The 18788-nt window shown below is 56.6% G+C and overlaps 1 protein-coding gene across 1 annotated transcript in view; it reads right to left on the minus strand.

Annotated features, from left to right (window-relative positions):
* Window positions 1-220: 220 nt before the first annotated feature.
* The window catches only part of ACTN3 (actinin alpha 3), a 31527-nt gene continuing 12959 nt past the window's right edge, over window positions 221-18788 (minus strand). The window contains exons 2-21 of the mRNA XM_005307974.5: window positions 18499-18613; window positions 17781-17900; window positions 16331-16417; window positions 13779-13866; window positions 13387-13465; window positions 12791-12872; window positions 10834-10919; window positions 10403-10495; window positions 9752-9982; window positions 8970-9117; window positions 8453-8603; window positions 8032-8140; window positions 7754-7894; window positions 6549-6731; window positions 6137-6271; window positions 3305-3484; window positions 2868-3014; window positions 2198-2263; window positions 1887-2045; window positions 221-977 (exon numbers count right to left, since the gene is read on the minus strand). Coding sequence (XP_005308031.1) covers window positions 819-977; window positions 1887-2045; window positions 2198-2263; window positions 2868-3014; window positions 3305-3484; window positions 6137-6271; window positions 6549-6731; window positions 7754-7894; window positions 8032-8140; window positions 8453-8603; window positions 8970-9117; window positions 9752-9982; window positions 10403-10495; window positions 10834-10919; window positions 12791-12872; window positions 13387-13465; window positions 13779-13866; window positions 16331-16417; window positions 17781-17900; window positions 18499-18613 — 2559 coding nt within the window. The 3' untranslated portion in view covers window positions 221-818. The remainder of the gene's footprint in view (window positions 978-1886; window positions 2046-2197; window positions 2264-2867; window positions 3015-3304; window positions 3485-6136; window positions 6272-6548; window positions 6732-7753; window positions 7895-8031; window positions 8141-8452; window positions 8604-8969; window positions 9118-9751; window positions 9983-10402; window positions 10496-10833; window positions 10920-12790; window positions 12873-13386; window positions 13466-13778; window positions 13867-16330; window positions 16418-17780; window positions 17901-18498; window positions 18614-18788) is intronic.

The raw sequence follows: 18788 nt of genomic DNA on the forward strand, positions 1-18788 counted from the left end.
GTCTGCAAGACAGGTGCCACCTTTTCCCAGCAGTGCTTGTAAAACACCTGGGAACCTGAGAATGGCACCGCTCTGCTCACCTCCTGCCCCATATGCCCTGATTCTCTCTCCCAGAGAGCACTGCTCTCACCCCCACACACACTCAGTACAGATCCTCTCCAGCCCAGGGGACGAAGCCTCTCCCACGCGCACTGTACAGAAGCCAGGTGGTTGGTAGGTCTCTCTGTTATGTTTCATTTATTAGCGGGTGTACGGAGCGCACCTGGCCCAGCCTGACCTGGCTCTGCTCCCCAGCTCCTCCCAGCCCTGTTCCTCGTGCCCCACCCCCAGTGCGCAGCTCCCTGCACCGGAGCCACAGAGATGGGGGCCATAGGACCCCTCGATGGCGCAGCAAGCCCCCTAGCTGGGGACAGACATGCCGAGAACTGGCACCACCTCCTGCATTTTTGAGGCAGCAAGGGGGAAGGTTGGGGTTCAAAGCACTCCCAGAGGGGGAAGGGAGATGCTGAGACTGGGGAACGAGGGGGGCTGATCCAGGCTGGGCAAGCACGCATCTACTTGGGCAGCAGCAAAGACACAGAGATTAGGCAGCTCCTAGCTAGAGCTGGGCTTTGGGGAGAACTGGGGGTAAGATGTGGGGGATAGAGGGTCCTAACCCAGACAGATCCCCATCCATCTGTCCAGGCCGCATAGGGCTCCACAGTGTCGTCGTTCCATGGGGCAGGGTGGTGGTGGGGGAATCCAGGGCAGGTTCCCCCCCCGATCGGGGGGAGGGGTGTCGATCCTGTGAGGTGCAGCGGGGGCTCCCAGGGTGGGGGTTACAGGTCGCTCTCCCCGTACAGGGCGCTGGAGAAGGAGACGTAGTCCAATGCGCCTGACACCGTGTCAGCCCCACTGTACTTTGTCATGCGGCTGATGCAATACTCGGCCTGCTCCGGGGGCAGCTCCCGCCGCAGCTCCTCCACGGTGATGTAGTTCTGAAAGGTGAGAGGGGAGATGGTTAGAGGGGAAATGGTTAGGGGGCAACAGCCCAGCCCCCCCTCCCCACCCATCGGGGTCCTGGCTAGCCTAGGGAGACGAGCACAGGGCAGTGCAGTGCTGGAGTGAGGTCTGTGGGGCCCGTTCAGGCCTGCACTGCCCACACTCACTGTTCTAGCACAGTCTCTCCCGGGGACTTGCTGCAGGGCCACCCCACCGGTGCCACCTGGCCGCGAGGGTCTAACTCAGCGGTTCTCAAACTGTGGGTCAGGACCCCAAAGTGGGTCACGACCAGAGCCGAAGCTCAAGCCCAACTGCCTGGGGCCAAAGCCTGAGGACGTCAGCCCTGGGTGGCGGGGCTCAGGTTACAGGCTCTCTGCCGGGGACTGAAGCCCAGGGGTTCAGCCTTCGGTCCCCCCTCCTGAGGCTGTGTAGTAATCTTTGTTGTCAGAAGGGGGTCACGGTGCAATGAAGTTTGAGAACCTCTGATCTAACTACATGAGCAGATGGCCCAGATCCAAGATGCTCTGAGACCCTAGTGACGCTGCATTCAAAACTGGGGAGGGGGGAACCCTCCTGAACCGCAGCCTGTGACTCAGGGTCCTCGACAGCTTGGGGTAGGGGTGCGTCCCTGGAGGCCAGTGGAGGCGGCGTGGAATAAAACCTGCCCCCCACATACCTTCACAGCAAACAAGAGACCCGAGGGAAATTCCAGCAGACCCATGGGAGCTGGCTCAGTGTGACCTAGAGAGGCTACCAATCCCATCATGCACTGCAGCAAGGCCAGCCCCATGCCTTTCATCAGCTGCTACCCCACAGGCCCCAGGGGTTGAGGAAGACGCTCCCAGCCCAGCAGAGCCCTCCGAGAGGTCGGGGGGGAGGGGTGAGGGGGATATGGCTGGACTGACCTTGTCTGATGCCAGGATCTTGAAGGAGGCCACGACCTGCTCAGCCGTGTCGGTCTCGGCCGTCTCGCGGGTCATGAAGTCGATGAAGGCCTGGAACGTCACCACGCCCGTGCTGTTGGGATCCACCAGCATCATGATCCGGGCAAACTCCACCTCACCCTGGGGGGTAGGAATGGGGGTGAGGCTGGGGCTGCACTGAGTTAGGCTCAGGGCTGAGCCCAGTGTGGCACTAAGGGGTGCTGTGCTGCAGGGAGTGGGGCAGGGGCTTAGTACAACCAGTACTGGCCCTCCTGTGTGGGAGGGTCTCTTACCAGGTCATAGCCCATGGAGATGAGGCAGGCACGGAAGTCATCAGGGTCCATCATCCCGTTCCTCTTCTGTGGCAGGAGACAGGGAGGGAAGAGAAGACGTCAAGCCAGAAATGTGCCCCCAGGGTCCAGACCGGCCTGACAGGGGTGCAGCCCAGGCAGCCTGAGCTTCTGCTACCAGTGAGTTCTCCCCAAAGCCCCGCAGGGACCTCCACTAGGGTGCAAAGCTTCACCTCTGTGAGCCATTCATGCCCCCACACACTCAGGCTGTGTCAGGATTGAGGGGCGTTGGCAGAGCTGTGGGTTGGGACTACGAGGCACCAGCAAAGCTGGCTGTGGGCAGCAGTGGTGGGGAGCTGGGTTACCTAGATGGGGGACAGGTGGGGGGAGTGGGGTTATCTAGAAAGGTTATCAATGGGGGCGGGGCTATCTGGGTAAGAGTGGAATTATTGAAGAGGGTTATCTATGGGGGTGGAGCTAACCAGGCAGGGACGGGGTTATTGATGGGGGCAGGCTGTCCAGCAGGGGCGGAGTTATTGATGGGGCAGGGCTATCCAAAGCGGGCAGGGTTATTGATGGGGTGGGGCTATCCAGACAGGGGCAGGGTTATTGATGGGACAGGGCTATCCAGGCAGAGTCAGGGTCATCAGGATGCGGGGGGGCCGTATCTCACCCGATCAAAGTGGTTGAAGGACGCCCGGAACTCGTTCATCTGCTCCTGGCTGATGCCCTTGGCATCGCGGGTAAGGATCTGGTTCTCCACCTCGTTGATGGTTCGGGCAATCGTCGTCAGCAGCTGCTCCCAGCCCACCCGGATGTGCTATGGGGACAGGAGAGGGGATCACAGCACCTGGGGATCACCCCACCAAGATCACCCTCCCATCACTCTTGCACATAACTACACACCCGAAGTGCCCCATGCACAAAGCACAATCACATGTCCCCTCATGATTCATGACAACCTTCCCCTCCAAACCCCTCCCCTGAGACCCTCTGCCCCTCTCAGAGTACCCTTAGTCATCCCCTCCTCCCAAGTGCCCCTGTCAGCCCCCGATCCCTGCTTGGAGAGCCCCCCCACAAGGAGCCCCGCAGCCCCATCTGGTCTCTCACCTCCATAGTGTAGCTGGTGTGCTTGTTGTCAAAGACCAGGGCCTCTTGGATGAGCTGGTGGTCGCCCTCCAGCTTGTCGATGTTGGCCTTGTAATTAATGATGTTCTGCTCCTGCTGCTTGAGATGGTTCATCTGGTCCTCGAGGGAGCCACTGATGTCCACTGAGATGTGCCCAATCTCCTGCAAGGGGCAAGGGGCTGTCACTGGGTGAGGACACTGTGCCCTGCTCTTCTTACTGCACCCCACTCCCTTCCCAGAGCTGAGAGAGAACCCAGGAGTCCTGGCGCCCCGCTTCCCACTCCCCCGCTCTAACCATTATAGACTCATAGAATCATAGGAGTGGAAGGGACCTTAAGTGGTCACCTGCACTCCATCAGGACTAAGTAATAACAGGACCATCCCTGGCAGGTGTGTGTCTAACCTGCTCTTAAAAACCTCCAGTGATGGAGATTCCACAACCTCCCTGGGCAATTTATTCCAGCCTGACAGGAAGTTTTTCCTAATGTCCAACCTAAACCTCTCAGGCTGCAATTTAAGCCCATTGTTTCTTGTCCTATCCTCAGAGGTTAAGGAGAACAATTTACCTCCCTCCTCCTTGTAACAAGCTTTATTGTACTTGAAAACTATTATCATGTCCCCCCCTCAGTCTTCTCTTCTCCAGATTTCCCTCACAGGTCATGTTTTCTAGACATTTAATAATTTTTGTCACTCTTCTCAAGACTTTCTCCAATTTGTCCACATCTTTCCTGAAATGTGGCGCCCAGAACTGGACACAATACTTCAGCTGAGGCCTAATCAGCGTGGAGTAGAGCAGAAGAATTACTTCTCGTGTCTTGCTTACAACACTCCTGCTAATACATCCCAGAATGATGTTTGCCTTTTTTACAACAGTGTTACATTGTTGACCCATATTTAGCTTGGGATCCACTATGACCCCCAGATCCCTTTCCGCAGAACTCCTTCCTAGGCAGTCATTTCCCATTTTGTATGTGTGCAATGATTGTTCCTTCCTAAGTGGAGTACTTTGCATTTGTCCTTACTGAATTTCATCCTACTTACTTCAGACCATTTCTCCAGTTTGTCCAGATCATTTTGAATTTCAATCCTATCCTCCAAAGCACTTGCAACCCCTCCCAGCTTGGTATTGTCCACAAACTTTATAAGTGTACTCTCTATGCCATTATCTAAATCATTGATGAAGGTATTGATTAGAGCCAGGTCCAGAACTGATCCCTGCAGGACCCCCCCCTTGTTATGCCCTTCCAGCCTGACTGTGAACCACTGATAACTCCTCCTGGGAATGGTTTTCCAAACAGTTATGCACTCACCTTATAATTAGGGCCCTACCAAATTCATGGTCCAATTGGTCAATTTCACGGTCATAAGATTTTTAAAATCGTAAATGTCATGATTTCAGATATTTAAATCTGAAATTTCATGGTGTTGTAACTGTAGGGGTCATGTCCCAAAAGGGAGCTGTGGGGGTGTTGCAAGGTTATCGTAGGGGGGTCGCAGTATTGCCACCTTTACTTCTGTGCTGCTGCTGGTGGGATGCTGCCATCAGAGCTAGGTGCCTGGCCAGCAGCCTCTGCTCTCCGGCCACCCAGCTCTGAAGGCAGCACAGAAGTAAGGGTGGCAATACTGCGACCCCCCCCCCACCATCAATAACTTTGCTACCCCCCACAATCCCCTTTTAGTTCAGGCCCCCCAGTTTGAGAAATGCTGGTCTTCCCTATGAAATCTGTATAGGTAAAAGTACACAAAAGACCAGATTTCATGGTCCGTGACGTGTTTTTCATGGCCTTGAATTTGGTAGGGCCCTACTTATAGTAGCTCCATCTAGGTTGCATTTCCCTAGTTTGTTTATGAGAAGATCATGCGAGACAGTACTAAGGCCTTACTAAAGTCAAGATCTATCACATCTACCAGTTCCCCCCATCCACAAGGCTTGTTACCCTTGTCAAAGAAAACTATTAAGTTAGTTTGACAGGATTTGTTCTTGATAAATCCATGCTGACTGTCACTTATCACCTTATTATCGTCTAGGTGTTTGCAAATTGATTGCTTAATTATTTGCTCCATTATTTTTCTGGGTACTGAAGTTATGCTGACTGGTCTGTAATTCCCCAGGTTGTCCTTATTCCCCTTTCTATAGATGGGCACTATATTTGCCCTTTTCCAGTCTTCTGCAATCTCTCTCGTCTTCCATGACGTTAGAAGATAATTGCTAATGGTTCATATATCTCCTCAGTCAGCTCCTTGAGTATTCTAGGATGCATTTCATCAGGCCCTGGTGACTTGAAGACAGCTGACTTGTCTAAGTAATTTTTAACTTGTTCTTTCCCTATTTTAGCCTCTGATCCTATCTCATTTTCACTGGCATTCACTGTGTTAGACGTCCAATTACTACTAACCTTTTTGGTGAAAACAAACAAAAAAAAGTCATTTAGCACTTCTGCCATTCCCACATTTTCTGTTGTGTTTTCCGTCTCATTGAGTAATGGGCCTACCTGTCCTTGGTCATCTTCTTGCTTCTAATGTATTTGTAGAACGTTTTCTTGTTACCCCTTTATGTCTCTAGCTAGTTTGATCTCGTTTTGTGCCTTGGCCTTTCTGATTTTGTTGCTACATACTTTTGTTATTTGTTTATATTCATCCTTTGTAATTTGACCAAGTTTCCACTTGTTGTAAGACTCTTTTTTGAATTGTAGCTAGAACCCAGGAGCTGTAGCTAGAACTCAGGAGTCCTGACTCCCAGCCCAGCCCCCTCCCAACCATTAGTCCTCACGCCTTTCCCAGAGCCGTGGCTAGAATCCACACATGAGCTCTCACCTCCATCTTGGTCTGGATCCAGGGCCCCAAGACATTGGCCTGGGCAGCGAATTGGCGCCGCAGCCGCTCATTGGCCTGTTGCCGCGCCAGCTCCTCCTGCAGCGTCTGGTCTCGGTGTGGCACCAGCTGCTTCACCTGTGGGGGAGGGAGCAGCAGGTGAGAGGCTGTGGGACAGGGTTCCAGATGGGAGGAGGCTGAGCGCAATGGGCTGGGAAGGTGGGGTTCCAGCTCGGGGAGGCCAGGGCCCAAGAGCAATGGGGCTGGGGAGGCAGGGCCAGACAGAGAGGCACTGACAGACAGGCAGGGGGTGTGATGCCTGTGGGGTCAGATGGCTAGCTGGACAGGGGTGGAACAGACACAGTCAGCAGGAGGGAGGGTCAGCTGGGTCCCCGCTCCCAGTGGCCGCACTCACCGTGTCCCACTTGCTGGCGATGTCGAGGTGCGAGAGGTTGGTGTAGGGGTTCACCCCGCTCAGCTTGATGCCGTAAGTCTGGGCGATCTTCTGGATCTCGTTCTGGATGCCTAGGATGGCCATGCGCTCCTTGTCGGCCTCGGGCAGCGTGGCCTTGAACTGCTCATGGGCCGTGATCAGGCTCTGTGGGCAGGGGGACAGTCGCCATGGGGAGAGTGTGGCCCGAAGAGCCCCTCACAGCCCGTGGGCTGAGGGCCCACAGCCCTGTGTCAGATCCAGCCTGACACCCTCACTGTCCAGCACGCTGGGGGCAGAACGTGTCCTGCGAGGTCTGGTGTGTACAGCGGTGGCCCGCTGGTCCCCAGAGCCCTGTCGGATGCCTGTGCAGGCTCTGCCCAGAGTTACCGATGTGCTGGTTGTATGTTCGTACAGGGCATTTGGGAGGCAGAGCTCACACCCAGCCTGGACAGCGCAAGGGGCAGCGACCCAGCTGGCTGGTTGGACAGTGACAGGATATTTACATTAAGCTAACAAGAGGTGAAAGAGACACCTGAGTGATCATGCCTGGGACAGAGCCTGCACCCCAGGCCGCCCTCTGGCTCCGGATGCAGGGACAACGGCCTCTGGTGACACAGGGGGAACAATGAGACCTTCTCGTTACCCGTCACGGAGGGGCCAGAGGAAGCAGAGCCTCTGAGCCTAGGAAAGCTGGGACCCCGGGCCTGGGGGCTGGAGATGCTGCAAACTTGAAGTGGATGAGAAAACTGCTTGGGCAAAGGCTGGAACTTTGGGAAATGAAGTGTGATAGCTAGAAAGCGGGTTTTGTTCTCTCCAGCAAAGCTCTGTCTTGCTGAGGCTGAGGGGTAACACCGGGGCTTACAGTTCTGGACACCTAAGCAGAGCAACACAGGGACACTGTGCCCGACTGTGCCGCACCCCATAGACCCCCCACTTCCCTCGACCCACTCCCACCCAGCCCCAGCCCTGCCACTTCCCCTAATTCCCCCCATCTCCCCTGACCCCAGAGAGCAGTGGGCCGAGGGATTCATACACAGAGAGGAAACTAAGGCACAGAGCAGGAAGGTCAAAGGCAAAGCCAGGACAGAACCCAGGAGTCCTGGCTCCCAGCGCTCCCTGTGGTAACCACTAGACCCCACTCCCCTCCCAGAGCCAGGGATCTAGCCCAGGGGCCCAGTGGGCCACACCTGGATCTCCTCAATGCTGTGCACGATGAACATGTCCTGCAGGTCCTCGGTGGCGCCATCCATCCAGTTGTTGAAGGGGGCGGCTCTCTTGGCAAACTCCAGGTACAGCTGGTCGATGGTCTCCAGCAGCTTCTCCACCCGCTGGGCAGGGGCAGAGCCAGAGGGTTAGAGGGGAAGGGGCACCACCATCCCCCCAGCCCCTGCACCGGAGCAGGCCTGTCCCCCGGCCAACTCTGGTTGGCAGCAGGAGCTCCCTGCCATCCGGGACCCCCTCTCACCTCCAGCGCGTCCCTCCTCTTCTGGGTCAGGGTGCCCAGCGTGTCCCATTGGTCACAGATGGCCTGGCAGCGGGAGTTCACCGACGCGGCATCATGGTAGTCCAGCTCGCTGCGGGGGAGGGGAGAGATGGTGGGAAGGTAAGGGCAATGAGCCACGGGGCAAAGCACAGAGCCACTGGGCTGCCATGGGGCAAGGCACAGAGCCACTGGGCTGCCACAGGGCAAGGCCCAGAGCCATGGGGAAAGGCACAGAGCCCTGGATATTGCCCACCTAGCTAGGGACACCACCTGCCCGGGCACTAGGAGCTGGGTGGGGCCTCGTGGTTAGAGCAGGAGGCTGAGGGCCAGGACTCTTGGGTTCTCTCCCTGGCTCTGGCATGGGGATTTTGACCGGGGTGTGTGTCTCAGGCCCAGCACTTACTTAAGCTCCTGGGCGATGGCGGCGATCTGCTCCACGCGGTCCTGGTGGGCGGCCAGGTCGCTCTCAAAGGCCTCGTGTTTGCGCATCAGCGCCCGAACCTCCATGAGTGAGGCTGACTCATAGTCCCTCTGTGAAAGCATTTCCTCCTTCCCTGCAGGGGCAGCACAGTCTGAGCCTGGCCAACCTTCTCCACCCCCAGCCCACCAGCTCCCGCCCTTTGTACCTCCTGCCCCTCACCCTATGGGCCTCTGGGGCACAGAGGAACCCAGAGGGCTGGGAGGAGCCCAGGGCAGGGGGGCAGGGCCTGAGAGGTAGTGCCCTCCTGGGGCGGGGACTGGAGCAGTTCCCTCTGGGGGAGATCCACAGTGGGAGTACCCCATAGCGGAGGTGTAGGGGAAGGCAGGGTGATCCCTGTAGCAGAAAGGGGTATTCCTGTAGTGAAGGATGGGGGTGGGGGGAGCCCTATAGCAGAAGGGGCTGGGGGGATCCCTGGCCCAGGGGGGCAGGGGGCTGATACCTCTGGTCCAGGACTCGTGCAGCGTCGCCTTCTGCTTGAACTTCTCAGCCAGGTGCTCCAGGCGCTCCAAGCGGCGGATCTCGGTCAGCAGCCACTCCTCATAGCCCTTCTCCACCTGCTCCAGCCCCTTCCAGGCGTTGGCGATATCCTATCCCCACCGCAGACAGAGATGCGTGAACCTGGGCGCTGCCCCCTCCTCCCACACACACAGCACCAGGGGAGTGCTGGAGCAGGCCACCTGTCCTGCCTCACCCCTGCCCGTCCCCTGGGGCAGTAGCACCCAGATCACAGCCACCCTATGCCCACCTGGGAGGCAGGAACTGCCCCCTGGACACACCAGCCTGGGCCCCATCAGCAACTGACAAGCTCTGTGATAGTCCATGCCCTGTGTGTGTCCTCACCACCCTCAATACGTGGCTCCACACAACATGGGCACCGCCTCCCGGGCACACATGGCTCCCCACCCCATGGGCACTGCCTCTGGGCACACATGCCTTCTTGCCCCCTGGGCACACATAGCTCCCTACCCAGTGGGCACCACCCCCCGGGTATACATGCCTCCCCACCCCCTGGACACATGTGGCTCTGTGCTTCATGAGCACCATTGCACAACAGGGATGTGTCGGTCCCTGGTCCATGTGGACCCATGTCCCATGGATGTGCCATGCAGGCCTCATCCCCACTCAGGGTAGCAGAGGCAGTGTCATGGATGGATGGCAGATTCCCCTGCAGGTGCCAATGGCCCCATGGCAGGTGCGTGGCCTTCCTGTGCCATAGCTCACCGACACCATCTTGCCCTCGGAGGGCATGAAGGCAGGCCGGTTGCTGAGGCGCAGCTTGGTCTGCAGGGTGTTGAAGTTGATCTCAAGCTGGCATTTCTCCTGCACGCGGGGTGGTTTGTGGACTCGGCGATAGTCCCGGAAATCCTCCAGCTTGCGCCGCATGGCGCTCATGCTCTTCTCTGCCACGCGGTTCTCTAGCCATGGGATGGTGCGCCGGATCCACTCCAGCAGCTGTAGGGAGCCGTGGGAAGGGTAAGGGCCAGCAGGGGGCAGTACTGGGTCACTCCAGCCCCTATAGGCCCTTGGGGGAGAGCCACAGGCACATAGCCCAACACTAGCTCCTCACTCCCCAGCCTGGCCCTCAGCACCCCTTCCCTCCCCCTCCCCCCCCCAAGCATTAATTAATACAGCTGTACCTCATCAGGCCAGTATATCACCCCCACTGCACCCAGGGGACCTGGCTCCCAACCCCTCCCACTGCTCTAACCCACTAGATCTCCCTCCACTGCTAGAGCCAGGTGAGAACCCAGGAGTCCTGATGCCCATTCAAGGCCTTGCTGCCTCTCTCCAGTGAGCCCAGGTCTGGGAGCAAGCCCCCAGCAGGTGTCGGGCGAGGGGGCATGGCTTCTTCAGGGGAGGATGGATTGATACCTCGCTTGCCAGCTTCTCGTACTCCTCCATCAGTTTCTCGTTCTCCTGATTGACAGCCAGCACCTTGCAGATCCTGTTTGCAGCCGTCTCGGCCTGGGGTGGGGTGGGGGGAATAGAGCAGCCTGAGCACAGTCCTTCCCTTCCCCTGACCGAGATCAGGGCCCCCTGTAGAACATCTTTGGGGCCTCACGGGAGAGAGCTGTGCTGGGCCCTGCATGGACCCTGAGCAAAGTCAGGCACCTGTTGGGCAGGGTGCTGCACAGACGCCCTCACCTGAGATCGGGACCCCTGTTGTGCCAAGCATTGCACTGATCCCAACAGAGACTGGGGCCCCATGGGGGTGGGCACCACACAGACCCCGACCAAGACTGTCCCCACCCCCAGCCCCATTTGCACTGGAGACACACACACACGCACGCACGCACACGCACCTGCTCTGCTCCAGCAAAGGCATGGTAGAAGCAGGACACGTAGGTCATGATGGCTTTCTCGTCTGGCTTGGGCGTGTTGACAATATCTGCAGAAAGATGCCAGCAGCTCAGTGGGGGTGGGGGAGCGATGGTGTGACCTGGCCACACACCCTGCGCTTGGAGTTTCAACTACTTCCCCCCCAACCCAGCACCCTGTGTGACCTCCTACAGCCCCTCCGTCCCTCCCTCCTGGAACACCTGTCCCCAGTGCACTCCCCCCCAGCCCCAGCCCTTCCCTCGGGATGTGCCTGTGAGAGAGTGGGAACGTTTCATAATATTTTTATGAATCCTATGTGTGCCTCAGTTTCCCCCTGTACTTCGCATGGCTAGCCAGTGGGGGGAAGGGATTATGTTTGCTCTCAGGGCTGGTCTACACTAGACACTTACAGCGGCATAGCCATGTCTCCCTGGGGTGTGAAAAATCCATCCCCCATGATATAGCTATACTGACCTCCCCCCAGTGTGGACAGGGCTAGAAGGATAGAAGAATTCTCCCGCTGACCTAGCTACCGCCTCTCGGGGAGGTGGGAAACTACAGCCATGGGCAAAGCCCTCTCCTGGTATAGGTGGTGTCTACAGTGAAGCGCTGCAGTGGCTGAAGTGTAGAGATACCCGGCCCAGGAGTCACAGGGCTGCATCACTTCCCTGCTAGGCTGGAGTGAATACATTTGTTAAGAAACTGGCTGAAGCTGACCAGATCAACAAGGGGGCCAGCGAGACAACGCCAACCCAGAGAGTCAGGGATCTAGGAGAGGGATGTGAATTCAGCCCAGCCCAGCCTGGGTACCAAGGACTAAGCCTGGCCCAGGAAGCCCAACATCCAGAGCCTGGCACTGGAGGTGACTGCGGCTGGGCTGGTGAATTGCTCTGGGCTGAGCAGATGGACTGTGCTGGAGCCTTGATTTCTTTGTATGAATATCAGGACTCCAGGTGACCCACAAGCCCTGCTCCGTTTGGAGAAGGCTCTTTGGTGCCATGGCAGATCCCAGGTGGGGGTGTCAGTCCTGAGGGGTAGACAAGGCTCTGCCAGGAGCTTGTCTCAGCTGGACTCGCAGGGCAGAGCTCATGGGGTGAAGCAGGGGGGCAGGAGCCCCGGAGCTCAGTCTAGGAGGCAGTGAGGCCACATGGCCTGTCCTGAAGGGTTCCTCCACGGGGGGGGGAGGGGGTCTGGCACATGTAGGGGTTCCTCTAAGAGAGAGTTTCAGAGCTGGGATGTAGCGCAGATCCTGGGGGTCTATGACAGTGTCCCCCAGCCCCTGCCTGGAAGCATGCTCCCCCCCAGGCTGGGCTGCACAGGCCCAGAGCACCAGCTGCCCTGGGCATTAGAGCCATGTCCCCTGGATCCACGGCCCGCAAGGCCATGAAGGGTGGGGAGAGTCTGGCTCCAGGCCCCTCATTCCACAGAGCATCCCAGTGTGGTGGGTCAAGGGGACAGCCTGAGATCCCCACAGGAGGAAACGGAAAAAGGGACACTGGAGAGAAGGATTCCCTCTTACCTACCCACCAAGGAATCAGTGGCAGAGCCAAAAACAAAACCCAGGAGTTCTGGCTCCCAGCCCCCTGCTCTAACCCACTAGATCCCCTCCTGAGCTGGGAGAGAACCCAGGCGTCCTGATCTACAGAATCAGGTCTGGGGGCTGAAGCGGGAGCTCAGGTAGGAAGAGGATAAATGATCACATTTCCAGGGCCAAGCTGGTTCAGCCAGACCCTCACAGGGCCCAGGAGAAGGGTCGGGGTCAGAGGTCAGGATCAGGTTCAAGGGTTAGGAGTTGGGATTAGGACTAGGAGCCAAGATCAGGATTAGAGGGCCGAGGTCAGGCCAAGGTTCCAGGGTCAGGGTCACGCGAAGGGCCAGGCCAGAGCACTGGGTCCCCAGGCCCCTCTGTGCAGCTTTCGGAGTGCAGCGCCCGGCCCTCACCTTCAGCGTCCAGCATCTTGGGGATGTCGAGGTACTTCTCAGCCACCTCAAAGGCCGTGTTGAGGTTCCCGATGGGGTCATCCTAGGCACAGAGAGGCAGAGCCGTGAGACTGCGGGGGGGCTTGGTGACAGGCTGGGGCAGGGGGCAAAGAGGGCTGCGTGAGCCACAGGCAAGGGGGGCACCATGAGAGGGACGGGGCCCTGCAGGGAGCAGGGTAGGAAGGGGGGCCTGAGCCATGGGGTGGGCACGTCAGCAGTAACAGGGAGGGGAGGGCGTTCACGGGGACAGGAAGCTGCTGCTCAGAGCTCGGATAACAGGTCAGGGACAGGGATCTGGCCAGCAAAGAGCTGAACGTCCTTGGGCAGAAACAGCTGGGGGGAGGGGGGAGAAGAAAACTAAATGGGGGGCTGGGGCAGTGCCAGGAGCCAGGACCAATGTCACTGGGCTGGTAGCTGGGGAGGGCTGTCCTGTGGTAGCAGGGAGCTGGTGGGGAAGGGGATGGGAGGAGGGGAAGCAGCAAGGGTGGGGGCTGGGGCAATGGGGGGAATGCCTGGGGAAGGGTGGGGGAAGACAGCAGGGGCAGGGGCTGTCGCACCTTTCTGAGCTTGGCATAGTCAATGAGGTCAGGCCGGTGGCGGTGGATCAGGGCGCACAGGGCCAGCCCATCCTTCCAGCTGCGCCGCATCCGGGGGGAAGGAGAAGGAGAAGTCGGGTGATCCTCGGCTATGACCCCTGGCCAGCTGCAGGCGCTGTGCTGGGGCCTGGCACTACACACACACCCCAGCCCCGCCCTACGCTCCCTCCTCCGGCCCAGCTGCCCCTGGGCTCCTTCACTCAAGCCAGCACTGCTGGAGCTGCTGCCTCCTGGGAGTGGGGCTGAGCCCTAGCCACCTCGACTCATGAAGGCTGCAGGGCGAGGGCGCCCCTGGGGCCTGCCCCAAAGCCCCGAGCCCCGAGTGAAACCCCCCTCCCCACAGCGCCCCCTACCTGATGTGGAAGTTCTGCACATTGACGTTCCGGTACGGAGCTGTCTTCCTCTGGCACCACAGCAGCAGCCCCTCCTTGGCCGAAGTCTCTGCAAGAAACCAGGTAGCATGGCTCAGACCCCCCTGGTCCAGGTGCACGGACGGGCTGAGAAGCAGGAGATGGGTTGGGGGTGGAGTGCCCCCTGGCAGGAAGGGCCTGCAGTGCAAGGGAGAGCCTTACCCACAGCCCCCCATTGGTGGGTGTGTGGGGGCAGCAGGGATGTCTTAGATTCATGGAGTGCCAGCCCAGAAAGGACTCAGACTCAGACTGTAAGGTCAGAAGGGACCATTATGATCTTCTAGTCTGACCTACACAACACAGGCCACAGAATCTCACCCACCCACTCCTGTAACGAACCCCTAACCTATGTCTGAGCTACTGAAGTCCTCAACTTGTGGTTTAAATACTTCAAGGTGCAGAGAATCCTCCAGCAAATGACCCGTGCCCCACGCTGCAGAGGAAGGTGAAAACCCCCCAGGGCCTCTGCCAATCTGCCCTGGAGGAAAATTCCTTCCCGACCCCAAATATGGCAATCAGCTAAACCCTGAGCATGTGGGCAAGACTCACCCGCCAGACACCCAGGAAAGAATTCTCTGTAGTAACTGAGATCCCACCCTATCTCGTGTCCCATCACAGGCCATTGGGCATATTTTACCGCTATATTTTACCAAAATTAGGCTATCCCATCATACCATCCCGTCCATAAACTTATCAAGCTCAGTTTTGAAGCCAGATATGTCTTTTGCCTCCACTGCTCCCCTTGGAAGGCTATTCCAGAACTTCACTCCTCTGATGGTTAGAAACCTTTGTCTAATTTCAAGTCTAAACTTCCCGACGGCCAGTTTATATCCATTTGTTCTTGTGTTCACATTGGTACTGAGCTTAAATAATTCCTCTCCCTCCCTGATATTTATCCCTCTGATATATTTATAGAGAGCAATCATATCTCCCCTCAGCCTTCTTTTGGTTAGGCTAAACAAGCCAAGCTCTTTGAGTCTCCTTTCATAAGACAGGTTTTCCATTCCTCGGATCATCCTAGGAGCCCTTCTCTGTACCTGTTCCAGTTTGAATTCATCCTTCTTAAACATGGGAGACCAGAACTGCACACAATATTAGATCACCCAGTCTGCCCTGCTGCACAGCCCAGGCCAGAGAACCTCACTCAGCTACTACTGCATTGCACCCATCACTTCTGTTTGGCTAAAGCATTTCAGGCCTCAGGAGACTGACCTGTTGTGAGCCCCAGGCCAAAACCAGCAGAGACCCAGGGGCCACGAATGCCCAAGCCCCCTATGATGACAGAGAATGGCTTTGGCAAGGCCCAGATGATCCCCGCTGGTGACCCATGCCTGTGCTGCAGGGGAAGGCGATAGGTCCCTGCCAATCAGACTGAGGTGAAATTATTCCTGACCCCCAATCTGGCCATCAGTGACCCTGAGCATGGGAGCAAGACACACCAGTCAGGCAGCTAAGCCAGAGTCTCTGGACCATCTCAGAGCACTAGCCATCCCTACATGTGTCTCATCTTCAGCTATGGCCGATCTCTAATGTGTCAGAGAAAGAAGGAAAAAACACCCAGACATAGCCGGCCAATTGTGAACTGGAGAAAAAATTCCTTCCTGACCCCTGCCCTGACCAGCTGCAGCCATGAAGCATGAGATTAGATTATAGTCAATACTGGGGTGTAAGGGTGAATATGTGTATGGCTATATACAGGGATGTGTAATGTATAGGAGGTGTATGGAGTGTGCCGCTAAAAGGCATTTGTATGGGGGTGTATAACGTACAGGGATTGGTATGGGGTATACAGTGTATAGGAGTGTGTATAGGGGCTGTTCGGGGTGCATAGGGGTATGTGCATAGGATATGTAGGGAGTATATAATGTACAGGGGTGTATGGGGGGTGTAGTACAGTGTATAGGAGATATATGGAGTGTGTAGGGTCCATGTATAGGGGTTTATATGGGGTGCATGATTGTGTAGATGGGTATGCATATAATAGTGTATAAGGGTGTGTATAGGGGCCATATGGGATATATAGTGTACAGGACTATGTATATGTGGTGTGTATGATCTAATGTATAGGGGTGTAGGTGTGTAGAGTATAGGAGTCTATGGAGTGTTTAGTGTATAGGGGTGTGTGTAATGTATAGGAGATATATGGAGTGTATAGTGTTTGGGGTGCATGTACAGGGGTTTATATGGGGGGGTGTTTGCAGATAGTTATGTATAGGGGCTATATGGGATGTATTGAGTAGAGGGGTATATATATGGGGTGTGCATGGAGTGTATTATGTATAAGGATATGTGTGGGGTGTAGGTATAGGGGTGCACAATATATAGGGGTATGTGTAGTGTCCGGGAGATATAGGGAGTATGTAGTGTATAGGGTTTATATAGGGTGTATGTGTATGTGGACGGGGTGCAGTATAGACGGGTGTCTGGAGTATACGCTACAGGAGTTTGTATCGGGGAAGGGGGTGTAAAGGGGCAGAGCCCAGCCCCGCACTCACCTTCCACTGAGATGTCCTGGATGGCGAAGCGCAGGATAATTGTCCAGATCATCCCCAGAGTCATCTTCAGATTCCCGTCCACAATTTCTGAAGGAGGAGCGAGGGAGAGTCAGAGCGGGGTTGGGCGAGTGACAGAAAGAGACGGGTGTCCAGGGGGCAGGGGGAGAGATGGGATGTGTCATGAATATAGGGGGAAGGGTATGCCAGCCCATTCAGTAGCATAAAATCCCTCCTTGGCAGCTATACTGGATTGCCTTACCTGTAAAGGGTTAAGCAGTTCAAATAACCTAGTTGGCACCTGACCAGAAGGATCAATGAGGAAAGAAGATACTTTCAAATCTGGGGGGGAAGGATTTGTTTTGTTGTTCTGTGTGTTGTTCCCTCTCCGGATGGAGAGAGAGAAGCCAAACAGGTACAACATGTCCTGAAAAATATACCTGGAATAATCAATCTAAAACCACAGAAACTGTGAGTAAGGCAAGGAAATGCGTTAGGTTATCTCTTGTTTTGGCTTGTGAATTTCCCTATGCTACAGAGGTAGTTTCATTCCTGTTTTTGTAACTGTGAAACTGAGCCCAGAGGTGGAATCCTCTGCATTTTAAATCTTTTTATCACCCTGTAAAGTTACCTTCCATCCGGATTTTGCAGGTATGATTCTTTTACTTTTTTCTTTATAATAAATGTTCTCCTTTTAAGAACCTGATTGATTTCAGTGTCCTAAAGACAAAGGGTCTGGTTGAGCTCACGTTGCTAAGGCAACTGGATGGTATTTTATTCTTAAGCCTCCCCAGGAAAGGGGGCAAAGGGGGTTGGAGGGATATTTTTTGGGGGACAGGGATTTCAAGTGCCCCTTCCCTGAATTTTGTGTAAATCATTTGGTGGTGGCAGCAATATACCATCCAAGGACAAGGAAAGAAATGTGTGCCTTGAAGAAGTTTTAACCTAAGCTGGCAGAATATAAGCTTAGAGGGTCTTTCATGTGGGTCCCCACATCTGTACCCCAGAGTTCAGAGTGTGTGGGGGGGTACCCTGACAGAGTGCATAGAGATAGAGAGATGGGGATGCACGTGCAGGGAGAGGAGAGCATATGGGGGTGGACAGACGGACAGACAGAAGTAAACCCAGCCCCAGCCCCGCAGTGTTTGTGCTGCTTGGGGGGCCTGCACATCCCCAGTCCAGGCACCGCTGACAGGCAGCCTCCCCCTCCCTCGAGACAGAGCAGCCCATGGGATTATGAGGGAACATGGCTCAATCTCAACCCAGCCCCCCCGGCCCTGCATGGAGGGTGGTGCCAGTGCCTGTGGCCACCGTACCCTCCCAGACATGCACAGCGCCAGAGCAATGGGGCTGGCATCGCCATGGTAATGGGACATGCAGGAGGAGACTGCGCCAGTGCTGTGGACCCTCATCACCCTAGTCAGGACTGCTTCCCCCCCCCGACCCCACTCACCCTCAGCCCCGATGGAGACCAGCTTGACCCCCTTGCTGGAAATGAAGTCCAGGGCCTTGTTGACATTGGCGATCTTGTGGAAACGCATCTTGCCCTTGTCCGGCTTTGGCAACCGCTCACCTGAGGGGTGGGAGGAGAGTCACCAATCGGGGGAGGAACAGAGCCCCCCACACACCCATGCACCTGCCCACTCGCCTGGGGGCAGAGTCAGTGATGGGGTGAGGGGGTCCCCTGCCCCCCCCACCTGACTGAGAGGGAGTCAGCAGTTGGGGTGGGGAAGCAGAAATTCCCCCCCCCTCCACCCCCACATACCCTCCTCACACACACTCACATCCGGGGGCAGAGTCGGTGACAGACTCGCCCCCATCTCAGCCACACAAACCGGGCACTCCCCACATCGCCAGGCCACAACACACCCTACCACACAGACACCCAAGCACTGTGACACAGACAGCCCCACATTGCATAATCCCTTCGGGTCCAGAGCCCCCCACACACACACTCTGCAGCTTGGCTACACCCCGGTGACTGCACCCTCTGGGTCCCCCCAAGTCTCCCTTATCTTCCCACGGATTCTCTCCCACACACTCCCACATGGCTTCTTGCCCCTCATGGCCACTGAACCCTCACCGGCAGCTCCCCATGGCTTCTTGCCCCTCCCCTCATCACCCCCACATGGCCCTCCGTGGATCTGTACCCCTTGGCTCCCCCACCTTACCCGAGATCACCTCCAGCAGCAGCATGAGTTTCAGCCCATTGCGGAAATCCTCCTCAATGTTCTCGATCTGGGTGCCTGCCTTGCGCAGGTGGGAGTTGCACCAGGCTGTGAATGTCTGCAGGAGAAGATGGGGGGGGGGTTAGAGAGACCCCCCACAGCCCTTCCCCCCGGGGAACAGGACAGCGGAACGAGCAGGAGGGACTGGGCTATTCCCACGCCAGCACCAGGGTTGGTGTTGGTAGGGACAGGCTGCCCGCACCTCACATAGCCCTCCATTTAGGGTGACCAGA

Source organism: Chrysemys picta, chromosome 7 (assembly GCF_011386835.1).
Source record: "Chrysemys picta bellii isolate R12L10 chromosome 7, ASM1138683v2, whole genome shotgun sequence".
Taxonomy (NCBI): domain Eukaryota; kingdom Metazoa; phylum Chordata; order Testudines; family Emydidae; genus Chrysemys; species Chrysemys picta.